This window comes from Pseudophryne corroboree, chromosome 1 (assembly GCF_028390025.1).
Source record: "Pseudophryne corroboree isolate aPseCor3 chromosome 1, aPseCor3.hap2, whole genome shotgun sequence".
NCBI lineage: Eukaryota > Metazoa > Chordata > Amphibia > Anura > Myobatrachidae > Pseudophryne > Pseudophryne corroboree.
In genome coordinates this window covers 819,805,968-819,819,785 of record NC_086444.1, presented here as the reverse complement: position 1 = coordinate 819,819,785, position 13,818 = coordinate 819,805,968, and the positions used below count along the sequence as shown (strand labels likewise).

At 45.7% G+C, this 13,818-nt stretch overlaps 1 protein-coding gene across 1 annotated transcript in view; it reads right to left on the bottom strand.

The window, feature by feature from the left end:
• Positions 1-12,297: 12,297 nt before the first annotated feature.
• The window catches only part of PDE6B (phosphodiesterase 6B), a 132,622-nt gene continuing 131,101 nt past the window's right edge, over positions 12,298-13,818 (bottom strand). The window contains exon 22 of the mRNA XM_063919537.1: positions 12,298-12,431. Coding sequence (XP_063775607.1) covers positions 12,367-12,431 — 65 coding nt within the window. The 3' untranslated portion in view covers positions 12,298-12,366. The remainder of the gene's footprint in view (positions 12,432-13,818) is intronic.

Sequence of the window (13,818 nt, the reverse complement as noted above, 5' to 3'; positions counted from 1 at the left end):
GTAGGAGCGCTTAGGGATTTCTGCTTGTGTGCAGTAGCAAAATATAGCTCACTCCAGTGGCACAACTACCGCCAGTGCAAGCAGTGCCTTGCACTGGGGCCCGCCACTGTCAAGGGGCCCAAAGCTAGCGCGGCATGTAATGAGTCAAACTGACAGCACCTCCATCAATTACACTGCGCTGCTGCAGCTCCCGAGTCCCCCTCCCTCCTCCTTCTTCTCCCCTGCCCGGGATCTGTGGCTGCCTGACAGTGACTGCCTGCACTGAGGAGCCTGACTGCCAGCGGAGACAGTAAGTATCATCTATTCTTTCTTTCTTTCTTTCTTTCTTTCTTTCTTTCTTTCTTTCTTTCTCTTTCTTTCTTTCTTTCTTTCTTTCTATCTGTCTATCTATCTATCTATTCTGTCTGTCTTAATGTGTAAAAAGGGGACGCTGTCTGCCGTAATGTGTAAGGAGCCTGACTGCCAGCGGAGACAGTAAGTATCATCTATTCTTTCTTTCTTTCTTTCTTTCTTTCTTTCTTTCTTTCTTTCTATCTGTCTATCTATCTATTCTGTCTGTCTTAATGTGTAAAAAGGGGACGCTGTCTGCCGTAATGTGTAAAAAGGGGACGCTGTCTGCCGTAATGTGTAAAAAGGGGACGCTGTCTGCCGTAATGTGTAAAAAGGGGGACTGTCTGCCGTAATGTGTAAAAAAGGGGACTCTGTCTGCTGTAATGTGTAAAAAGGGGACGCTGTCTGCTGTAATGTGTAAAAAAGGGGACGCTGTCTGCCGTAATGTGTAAAAAGGGGACGCTGTCTGCCGTAATGTGTAAAAACGGGAGGCTGTCTGCCGTAATGTGTAAAAAAGGGGACGCTGTCTGCCGTAATGTGTAAAAACGGGGCGCTGTCTGCTGTAATGTGTAAAAGGTGGACTCTGTCTGCCGTAATGTGTAAAAGGTGGACTCTGTCTGCTGTATTGTGTAAAAAGGGGACACTGTCTACCGTAATGTGTAGAAGGTGGACGCTGTCTGCCGTAATGTGTAAAAAGGGGAATCTGTCTGCCGTAATGTGTAAAAGGGGCTCTACCTGGTGTAGTGGTGCTACTGTGTGGCGTAATTTGAATAATGGAGACTACTGTGCACCGTTATATGAATTGGTATTATTTTGTGGCCACACCCCTTTCCCATGAAGCCACGCCCCTATATTTTTTGCACCTACGGCGCGCACTGCCCCTGTTTTACATAGAGGGGGGCTCCGATGCCGTTTCTTGCACACAGCACTAAAATGTCTAGTTACGGCACTGTTGTTAGGTATCCATTTCCCTAGCCCAGAGCAGGTCCCCTTCACCAGATCCTCTCCAGGGGTGAGGGGGTGGACTTGGATGGGATGAGGGGGGGGGAGCATTTTGTCGCACCTGGGCCCACCGCTCGCTAGTTCCGCCACTGGCTCACTCCATCAACATCTGCAACACCTCCTCATATTCATAGCTCTCTACACTAAGCTTTATATTTCTCATGCAACAAAATGAAAAAGAAAGATGCACAAGTTTTAGCCATAGGTCGTGCTGGGCATATAACATTAAGACGAATAACTAGGGCAGTGATTCCCAAATCGGGTGTAGCAGGGCACTTGCAAGTGTGCCACAAAGGCTGTATTATCCATTAGGCTGATTAGGGCAGCGGTGCAAGTGGGCGGGTACGGGTGGGTACGGTGTACCCTTAAGAATTTAGTCGTGGGTACGCTGTACCCACCGTCGCCGGGCCGCCGATCCCTCACCGCGCTGCTGCATGAGGGGAGGAGAGCGCAACTTGCGCCTCTCCTGCCCCTCAGTGTCTACCTTCAATTCGGCACCTGCCCTTGAGCCAATCAGAGCTCGCGGACCGGCAGCCAAGGCTCCTGATTGGCTGCCGGACCGCGAGCTTTGATTGGCTCACGGATCGGCGCCGGAGACTGAGGGGCAGGAGAGGCGCCCGCTGCACTCTCCTCCCCTCACAAGACAACAGCAGCAGCGTGGTAAGCAGCAGGGGAAGGGGGGGTCACATGTGTACCTGGTGCTGGGGGCATATCTGGCACTGCGGGGGCATCTCTGGCACTGGGGGCATCTCTATCTGGCACTGGGGGCATATCTGGCACTGTGGGGGCATTTCTGTATCTGGCACTGGGGGATATGTGTATCTGGCACTTGGGGCATTTCTGTATCTGGCACGGGGAGCATCTCTGTATCTTGCACTGGGGGCATATCTGGCACTGTGGGAGCATTTCTGTATCTGGCACTGGGGGCATATCTGGCACTGTAGGGACATTTCTGGAACTGGGGGCATATCTGGCACTGTGGAGACATGTGTATCTGGCACTGGGGGCATTTCTGTATCTGACAGTGGGGGCATATCTGGCACTGGGGTCATATATGTATCTGGCACTGGGGGCATATCTGGCACTGTGGGGGCATTTCTGTATCTGTCAATGAGGGGCCAATGTATATCTGACACAGTGGGGGCATTTGTGTATCTGGCACTGTGGGGCAATGTGTATCTGGCACTGTGGGGCAATGTATATCTGGCACTGTGGGGCAATGTATATCTGGCACTGTGGGGCAACGTGTATCTGGCACTATTGGGGTCATATGTTTATCTGCCCCCCCCCATATGTGTATCACACACCCATTTTCATTGGCCACACCCCATGTGGCATTTGACCACACCCATTTTTTTGGTCCGCGCGCCGAAGGCATTTTTTCTACTTGCACCACTGGATTAGGGTGAAGCCTTGGGGACTTGGGGCCCATAAATTTTTTTTGCTGACGCACTGTTACCTGTGCCCTAGGACTCCAACAGTTAAAGGCACTTTGCACTGTAGACCAGTAGAGCACTGGTGCTGTTTCAAAAGAGATAAGAAAAGGAAGAATGATTTCGCTATAAGAAAACTCATCAGCAGACTTTATTTCACTGGGCATTGGTGTCCGTGTGAAAACTGAAAGTGTAAATGATGGCATAAGCTCTGCTTCCCAAATGGCAGCTGAAGTTGGGTGAAAACATTGAAATGCGGGAGAGGGCCTGAAATACCTAAAAGCCTAGAGGCTCGGTCATGGGTTACTATGTCCCAGGGTGCCACAGGTTGATGACTATGTCAAATTATTTATGGTCCGTGCGATAAGAAATACCAGCACTGGTGGCTGCCATTCACAAAATATGTGGACAAACTGAAGCACAACCCTCTCCATCACCACATAACTGACCATTTAACTAACTGAGTAAGTTTTGCCAAGTCTCTCAATAAGAAACTTATGGCCTAGGGATGCCTTGGAAGAATGATTATAGTCTCGGTCACCGGGATTACAGAAAGTTTGGAAACCTCTGGACTAGGGTATCATTGCTCTAAAGGGGCACACAGCAGGCATGGCAGCCTGCCCTTACATCGCATAGCACACATTGAAGTGAGTTGGGGCTGCCATGACTGCTGGGCACCCCACACCATGGCAGGACCACTGCCTTTCTCATGCATTAGCATATAGACACAGCAGCTGGTTTTATGAATACACAGAAGCATTTGCAGCTCAGTCACAATCCAGGATATATTTAAATATGAGCTGCTATGATTGTGAGAGGTATGAAGGATAAGTTTAAGAGATCAGCCCAGTAATTGCTCTAGTAAAAGGGAATCCAATGGATACGACTTTAGTGGGCCTGATTCAGAGATGTACGCTGTGCCGATGTTCATGGAGTTGAGTGATTATTTTCTACTGTGCGTGCGCAAAAAATCAGAAAACCCCGGGGGCGCATGTGTTACTCTGAGTGTATGCACAAAGGTGCCATTACTTATGGGAGGCAAGAGATTGACATTCCTGGGCAGTGTCTAAGGTAGCGCAAAAATTCAATGTTGTGAACTTGCTATGGGAGTGCCACGGGAGTGACACTGCATGCAGACTGCGTTCTCAGCCACTCCCACACAGGCCATGTTCAGATGGAGATAATGAACCTGCCACAGGCATGTGCAATAGTCAGTGCTAGATGCGATGGTGCGCCGATGATGGACTGTCCAGGACCACTGGCAGTGCTGCTGCGTGTTTAGATGCAGAAAATGGGCGTCTCAGGGCTCACACATTCTGGTGCACGTTCGTGCACAAAGAGAAGGCTGAAACTAGCATATGCATATTATCGCACTCACGACTCCAGAACCTGGCGCTAGAGTGAACGCAGAAGTTGAATCGGGTCCAAAGACGCACCATCGATCGCACGTTGTCTGTAGCCCTATGGCTGCTCAGAATGTCTATCAGGATTCAAGACCAAGCTGCAGGAGTGATTGCAACTGCATCTTTACACGCAGTAGCTGGCAGTGACACGGAACAGTAGTATGTGGCATAATCGTGATCTGGGGGAGTAGCGTGTGGAATAATTATGTGATCTGCAGACAGTAATGTGTGGCATAAACGTGATGTGGGGGCAAATGTGTTGCATAATCATGTGATCTGGAGGCAGTAGTGTGTGGCATAATCATGTGATCTGGAGGCAGTAGTGTGTGGCATAATCATGTGATCTGGAGGCAGTAGTGTGTGGCATAATCATGTGATCTGGAGGCAGTAGTGTGTGGCATAATCATGTGATCTGCAGGCAGTAGTGTGTGGCATAATCATATGATCTGGGGTTAGGCCACCGATCCCTGCATGTAGGTAAGGTTATTTATTTTTATTTTCTATTATAAACATTTATTTTCTTTATGCATGTAGTCTGTGTCCTCTGCATTGCTTTACTGGGAAAGACAACTGAGGACATTTCATATGACAGTATGTCGGACACAAAGAGGTTAAAAAGTGTTTTATAGGGAGGGATTAGTATTTGTTTGAGACAATTAGAGCGGTCTTTTGGTTCTGGGGGTGGCTTGTTTGCTGTGTGAAATCTGAAAGATAGACTCTTTCTCACTCTCTCTCTCTCTCTCTCTCTCTCTCTCTCTCTCTCTCTCTCTCTCTCTCTCTTGCGATCTCTTCTTTTTGGAAGTACTGATTTATTATTTATGTTAATTGCATTGCTTATTCTTAATTGCATTTGCCTATTCTTTCCTTTTCTTTTTGCCTCTGTTCTTTCTTTTCTCACATTTCTTTATCTCACTGCCTTTTGGAGCATCCCTGGAGATTAGAGTACCTTCCTGTCTGTTACATTGCTGGTGTGGGGGTGGCTGGGGAGACAGTTGGCAGTTGTATCCGTGTGCGCAGGGACAGGCATGGACCGAAGTCGTTCATGTGCTTGGTCCGGGCATCCGTGGTCACTGCACGGGCCCAGTGGCTCCGGCAGGGGAGGTGGTCCTCGGGCACTCGGGTTCTGCTGGTTTTCCTTGTGGGGAGTGGGGTCCCTGATGTGGGGGGTGAGGCAGCCAGCACCACTGGCTGGGCAAGTTCTAGAGGCCGGCAGCAGGAAGAGCTGCCATGTGGAGTCGGAGCATAAAACTTGTGGCAGGTTGGGACACAGGCAGGGGAGGCTGCAGCATGTCAAGCAGAGGCATTCATGATGCCCAGCGGTGGTCGGGCTCAAAGTGTGCCCATTGGCATAGGGAGTGTGAGGGCTGGTAATTCCAGGGTGCATAGCTAGGTCAGATACCAATGACATTTTGCATCAGACAGTACTGCGGCAGCTCCCTGTCCGTTAGTGGGGAGTCTGACCAAGTTGGGGAACCTGAGGGGTCCTTGGTTAGGGAAGAGGGAGCCTTTAGGAGAGCGCCTTCCTCAGGGGCCAGATGTGTTATGTATGCGGGTCAGGCTGCTAGGGTGTGAGATGGGTAGGACTTATGCGAAATTCACTTGTCAGCCTCCCACTGGCAGCAGGTTATTAGCTGTTAGGGGGAATGTTGATGTAGGTAGTGCTGTGGGAAGAGGGAGTGTTTTGGATGTTAACCCTTGACGTGCCGCAGGTAGCGCATACAGGAATTCAAAGTCTGGTGCACCCTTCAGGGATTCCGGTGAATCCTCTTCTGACCTGGATTGGGGTCTTAGCATGGCACCGTCACGTCAGGGAATGCTGGGTCTGTTAGCTCCGGTGGGTCTGGACATGACAAGTCATCGAGGTGAAGGCAGCTGCTAGCAGAGATAGTCTGTCATCTACCTCTTCTACTTCCACTTCCAGCTCTGGGGATAGGGAGGATGGCTGTAGGAGGCATTGATCTAAATGCAGGTGTCGGTCATCGAGCAGCAGCATGTCTGTCGAATGTGTCCAGTCGGACGTGTTACAATGGTCTAATATGGCAGTGTTGCGTGGTTTGCGGCCCAGAATGAACAAGCATATTGGGAAAGGCAACGGGGAAGAAGCATACAGGTCCTACCACAATTGGCCGCTGGGCATGTATGTCTTTGCTGTTTGCTATCTGACCACTTGCCTGGATAAGCACATGAATATGGTTCAGTATTTGTACCTCATTCATGAACTTTTCAGTTCAATGTGGGAGTCTGCATGGCAGGTTTACAATGATGAGTTCCATCGTAAACAGCACGGTCACAACATCATTGACTTTGACACCACGAATGTTGAGGTCTTTTCGATGTCATGCAGCCAAATAGGGCATTGGCGGAGGTCCAGGTGCAGGAGTGGGGTTGGTGCAGCCATCGGGGTTAGCGGGTTTAGGGCTTACGCTGGATCACAGCAAATGCTTTGCCTTCAATAACTGGCAGTGTTCCTTAGGCTAACGGTGGAGGTTTCAGCATCTTTCTCTACAATGTGAGGGCCCCATGCAATCAAAGATTGCACACAATCAGTTGGTGGATAGGGGAAGTGCAGTCCCTTCCCAGAGCCGCAGGCTCACTGCCCCTCCCTCTAAGTAGGGCCCCCCACTGTGCGAGTGGAATACATGTGAACTTGGCTTGATGTCTATCCTTTTTGTTCAGAAGCGGTCTTCCTAAAGGCTGGCTTTACAGGTGAGTTTCCTATTAAGTGGGTGGTTAGGTCAGGCCGGGTAGAGAATTTACGCTCGTCTCAGGAGCTAAATTCCAGAGGTGTTATTAGAAAAGGTTATGCATGAGGTTGCTCTGAGTCATATGGTGAATCCCTTCGTTGAACCCCCTGTGCTCGAATTGGAACTTTCGCCAGTGGGAGTAGTTCTTAAAGAAAGCGCTCAGTTAGTTCCGGTTGATTCAGCATATGTCTTGTCCTGTGGGTGATTTGGTGAACTATGCTATATTTGAGAAACACTGTTGTCTTGTGTATCAATCCCTTGATGCAGCCCTTGACATAGTATAGTCCTTCAGTCCCGGTGCCCTGATGTGCAAGCTAGTTGCCTTTCCGTTTACTTTCTCTTCACCCTTCAGCCTTTGGGTATATTGGTTTTCAATTGGAGGATGGATTTTATGTGGACAGGTGCCTACTGATTGGGTGCTCACTGGAGGTAATTCCAAGTTGATCGCAGCAGGAAATTTTTTAGCAGTTGGGCAAAACCATGTGCACTGCAGGGGAGGCAGATATAACATTTGCAGAGAGAATTAGATTTGGGTGGGTTATTTTGTTTCTGTGCAGGGTAAGTACTGGCTGCTTTATTTTTACACTGCAATTTAGATTGCAGATTGAACTCACCACACCCAAATCTAATCTCTCTGCACATGTTATATCTGCCTCCCCTGCAGTGCACATGGTTTTGCCCAACTGCTAACAAAGTTCCTGCTGCGATCAACTCAGAATTACCCCCAGTGTCCTGTACATATTTCGAGCACTTCAGCTCTTTTTTGCATTGGTGTTTGGAGGTTGTTATGGTGTAGACCGGCATTGCTCACTATTTGGATTATTTCCTTCTAGTAGGTCCTCGAAGTGCTAAACTGCTATGCGACGCCATGGCATTATTTACAGAGTTTAGGGATCCCATTGCGTGGGATAAAACAGAGGGGTCGGTCAAGATTATTACATATTTGGGCATTGAGATTGATACTCTGGCGGGTCAGTGTTGGCTATTGGCTGATAAGATTTTGTTCTTGCATGATGGTGTTTTGTTGGCAGGAGGGAAAGTTACGCTTAAGCAATATCAATTGCTTTTGATTCTTGATGAGAGATGGTGTGCAGCGCTGTGGCCTGGGGATTGGGTTGCCAAAGGTTTGACTAGGAACTTGATTTTTCTGGAACTGTTTTCTATAATGGTGGCTTTGGAACTGTGGAGTTGGTTCCTAAAGAACCAGGGTGTCATATTCTGTCTTTAATAGGCCTGCCATTTGTTTGCTGACACAGATTGTGTTGCAGTGCTTGCAGAATAATATATCAATCTGTGCGGAGCACGTTCTGGGGGTTGATTGGGTGCGTTTCAGACAATTGGTGCCGAATGCAGAAACAGCTGGTGAGTTGTGTCCCACTTAGATATAGCAGGTGATCTTGTTGACTTTTCCGCTTGGGAACAGTGGAGTTGGTTGGTGTTGTGATTAGGCATCCGGCTATCACTTTCAGAGATCACCACTTGTTTTTGGATGACAGAATTCATCTTTCCAAGGAGGAGATGGCTCTTTTTGGGGCAAATCTTTTTCAGGGTTTGAGGTCTGTTTAGGCATTGGTTGGTATGGTGGCAGCTGCGGTTCTTAAGGAACCTAGTGTTGGTCAGTTTCAGAGTGGCTTTAGTGTTTTTAAGAGTTGTTTTTGTTGTTTCCCTGGGGTACGGCCCATGCCATGGAGAAGGCTAGGTGTGGATATCAGTTTGGAAAAAGGGCACCACCATAACAGGTGGGCACTTTGCCTTCTCGGATGGTTTGGCGATGGTGCCAGTTGACCTCATTAGCTTGTTTATACCGTCCCTGTAAGGTGTTGGACAGCTGGCCTTTCTCCTTATGAGTTGATTGGCAGGGATGTTGGCAGGTGACCTCATCCTTGCCTTTTGTGGGCAGTTGGTCCGAATTGATTTTGTTTGTTTAAAGTTATTGCTTCAGTTAGGCCGTTCTTCCTCCACCACCATACCCTAGTTTAAAATACAGTAAACTTAAAATCCCTTAAAAAAAAAGGTAACCCCTTTCACTGCCAATACAGTTGTCCTCTGAGTCTTTATTTCTTAAATATAAGAATTATGTGAATGGAGTGTGGAGTGTTATCGGCCGATAGAAAGTTTATGTGCAGAGTGTGTCCCTACAAGTGAAGGTTGATGCGGACACATTTCTGGTGACAGTGCTTTCTCGCAAGCTCTGTCCAGTACCTAATTGTACTTCTGTGTGATAATATCAACTATCTCAATTAGTGATGAGCAATGTAACATTAATTTGCATCATGATCTAATAATAATATTGCATCATGATCAAATTTAAAATGCAAATTGTGATAAATATGCCCCTATGGCTCCTATAATGAATGTATTATTTTTGTGAATCTTTGAAGGTTTATCGATTTCTGTCTGTGTAATAGAAAAAAAAGGTTGGCTGCTCCTAGCAACTTGGTAAACAACCAAGGTAAAGTGACTGGAAGCAGATCTCTGAAGTCACATGTTCTTTTATAAAAAAAAAAATTACTCTTTAACTTAAACAACGATTTTCTGGACACCAGTCTGACTAAAGTTACTTGTGAATTTAGGAAATACACAATATATATACATTTTATAATTATCCTTATTATGCTATTGTATATCATGTCAGTAGTCTTCATAAATTGCAACATACATCTTTAGAACTTGAACTATTCTAAACCATTAAAATGTATTTGTTTTTGTTTTCTAAATCTTGTATAGTGACTTATAGAGCAAAAAAGTACTAATATTTTATTTTTGAAAAAAAATCTTTATTTACATTGCATATTTAATTATACAGATTGCATATATTGTCATGATAATGCCATAGATACATTAACACAATTTTCTTACATATGTTAACAGTAACACATATCTTAATGCAAACATAATGCAGCTGTCACCTACAGTAAGATCCCTGATTTATAACCATGTTGCATTTTTCTTTTATTTTCAGTTTACAGTATAGTACACTTAATGCACTGTACAGATAAGAACGCTTGCATATTATGCTTTATATAAATTCCCATGCTAGATTATACAGGATTTTATATGTCTTTATTTACTGCATACAAAATCCTACTTTCAAGCATAACTATAGCAATGTAGGTATATAACATCATGAAGGTGCATGCTCATGCATAGATTGTATATAATTAGAGGTATATTTACTAAAGTGCAGGTTTCTAGAAGTGGAAATGTTGCCCATAGCAACCGATCAGCTTCTAGCTATTATTTTCTAGAAGGTGTTAGAGAAATGATATGTACTGTGGAATCTGATTGGTTCCCATGGGCAACATCTACACATCTAAAAACTCCCACCTTAAATATACCCAATGGCGTCACAAGCTGGGTGCGGCCCGCACCTGGACGTCACCCTTGGAAGGAGTGATACCAAAGTGTCCGCTCTTCTGTAGTGACAGGAGCTGGGTGCTACAGTGTGATATTCTCCTACAGCACTCAGCTCCTGTCACAGATGAAGAGCTGACACCAGTAGCGGATCTTGCCACGGGCAAGCAGGACTTTTGCCCGGGGCACCGCCTCCTGGAGGGCGCAGGGCGCCATCAGGAGGGCGCCGCCCTCATTACTTTGACTCATTACAAGCTGCTGGCCGTTGCGTTCTCAGGGCAACTGCGCTGTGTGCCAGGCACACCTGGCACACACGTAGTTACGGCGCTGTTCTGCTGAAGCATTGTGGGTAAATCTGATATATAATGGCTTGTATGGAATAGTGAGTCTTGGTGCACAGCTAGACAATCACATGCAATGTAAGAGTGGAGCATGAAGGGCCCATTGGGGAAACGCAGTGCTCTGGGTCCCTTCTTAGGGTTGTGGGAAGCCTACAGAAGGTGTGTGTCCAGCTACCAAGGAGGTTTAGCTGACTATTAGTAAGGTCTGGGACCCTGATAAATATGTATACAGTAAGTGCTGATAGTACATGCATGATAATGTACCAGATTAATAACAGGAATGCACTGTAGAACATAAACCATAATATAGTGCAGTATAATATAATATATGCATAATCTATAATTCGAGTACATAGTCTGGAACTTATTCCCTAGACGAGGGGCCCTGAGGGAGATGGTCCGACCGGGTGTTTGCCCTGTACTCAGTCCGACCCTGACCACAGGTGTTCTATATATGACTATTGTACCATGTGAAGTACTAATCAATTTCAACCCCCCCTTCCAAAAACACAATTGCTCCTACTGTATTTCCTATTTCCCTTCTCACAATCAGAATGGTGCATCAGCCTTATAAAAATATTAAATATAATTAAAACTGGACTCTTTAATAGTTTGTGGAAAATTGTAATTATGGGGGTCATTCCGAATTGATCGTTCACTACGGATTTTTGCAGCGCAGCGATCATGGCAGTACAGGGCTAATCTGCGCATTCGTATGCACCGCAATGCGCAGGTGAATTATACGAGTACACAGTGGTTCGTTACCCAGCGATGGCTTCTACGACGATTCCGTTCGCACAGCTGGTCGCAAGGAGATTGACAGAAAGAGGTCGTTTAAGGGTGTCAACTGACCGTATTCTGGGAGTTTTTGGAAAAACGCAGGCGTGTCCAGGCGTTTGCAGGGCGGGTGTCTGACGTCAATTCCAGGAACAAAAACACTGAAGTGATCGCAAGGACTGAGTAAATTCAGACCTACTCAGAAACTGCACAAAATGTTTTTGCAGAGCTCGTCTGCACAGGCGTTCGCACACTTGCAAAGCGAAAATACACTCCCCCGTGGGCGCCGACTATGCGTTTGCACAGCTGCTAAAAGTAGCTAGTGAGCGATCAACTCGGAATGAGGGCCTATATCTACAAACTACTTTTATTATATCTCCAGCAATTATCACTAACTATTCTAGTTGTCATTTGTACCTCCCATTGGAGGTATAGTAGAAGCTAAGGTTCCTTGACAAAGGTACCTGTAATTTAATTACAGGTTTGTCTAGCAAAATTGCTTTCAGTCTTATTGGTGCTACATTTAACCCAAATGTAGTTATATAACACAGAAAGGTAACATGAAATGTAGTATGGAGTAGTTCCTCCCGCCATTAATCACTTGATAATAAAGCACATGTTGAGTTTCCTTATTATGGGGGAGATATACTAAGCCTTTCAGAGTGATAAAGTAGAGAAAGATAAAGTACCAGCCAATCAGCTCCTTACTGCCATCTGTAATAGGATGTGTTTGAAAAATGATAGGAGGTGATTGGCTCGTACTTTATTTACCTCCACTTTATCACTCTCCAAGACTTAGGACATCTGCCCCTACGGTATGTGTGAGACATATTTACGGTTTTTTAGAATTCCATTTAAGAAAGGATTCACATGTATATTATACTTGGCAAAATAAAAAAAATAATTTCTAAAGGAGATTTGCTCTTTGTTTTTATAAAGTACTCTCCAGGTGGTATCCCAAAGTGGTATATTGCCAAGCAGATTACAATAGTGTACAAGTTGAAGATTTGGAAGTGCTGTCCCCTCCCCCACCTCCGTCAGCGGCAGCTGTGGGCAGAAAAGAAAGAATGCCGGATTAGAGATATTTTTTAAAAAACTAATGGCCCCCATACATCAGCCAGGCATGGTCACAATTTCCTGATCCCTTGATGCTTTGGTCGTTAATTGTGAATATTCAACAAGTTTTAGGAGTCTATTTTCTAAGCCTTAAATCAGGGACGGGGAACCTTTGAACTACACATACCAGCATGCCATGCTACAGTTTTGCTATTCGGCCAAGCTAAAACTGTTGGCATGGCATACTGGGATGTGTAATTCAACAACAGCTGGAGGGCCAAAGGTTCCCCATCTCTGCCTTAAATGGAGATAAAGTGGACGGAAATAAAGTATTAGCCAATCAGCGCCTAACTGCCATGTTGGGTTGGGATCAGGTGACTGGCGGTGCTGATCCCGTCCGTCAGATTGCCAGCAGGGGGGGGCAAGCGCACAGGTTCTGTTCCCACTCTATGTTATTCTGTCGGGATTTCTAGCGGTCAAGATTCCGCCGTCGGTATACTGACTGGTGGGATCCCGACAGCCGGTCACATGATTACATCCCGCCATGTTACAGGCTGTGTTTGAAAAATTACAGTTTGGAGTTAGTTGGTTAGGATTATCCACTTTATCCCCATCCAAAATTTAGTAAATAGACCCCTTAATCTCTCGATTCACTGATCCTGACCGAAAACAGTTGGGATTGGCAAAACAGGGATAATTTTACATAAATAATTTATCTGATTTCCTGACGTATAGCCAATCATCGATAGCCACCGATCAGCCGTTCCAATAGACAGACTGTGGAATCAGGGAAACGGCAGGCAGGTGTATGGGGGCCTTAAATTATACATTAGAAAGTTTTGTATTTTATCCAATGAGCAACGTTGCTTTGAAATGCTAATAGCGCTTTACAGAGAAGCAGCAATTGGCTCATGTTAATTGTAAACAATATCACAACAATACCAAATGGTAAAAACAAGCACTATAAAATATATTGACATTCTCATAGTACTGTATAATGGCTTGAGTGATCCTATGGAGAACATATTTCTATTTTTCTTTATCATCGTCTAAATGTAAGGCAAGTCTGCCAACAGAACACACCATTCTTAACTACCATTGTTTGTGTCTCTGTCCCATAATCCCTCATAGTTTATATAGAGGGCTAACATTTAGGCATAATAGAACATAAATAGTTTGAGGTTAATGTGCCAAAACTTGAAACCTGCATTAGGATTCATTGTAAAGTCGAAACTTTGATCAAAATGGGATGTAGTCAAAATGCCGACTGACAGGCTCCCAGCGGACAGGACACAGATGCCAGAAACTCGACAGACGGCATATTACTGGCGCCTGGAAAACTGACACCCGTCCGTTATTCCAACTCAGTAGTGGGAAT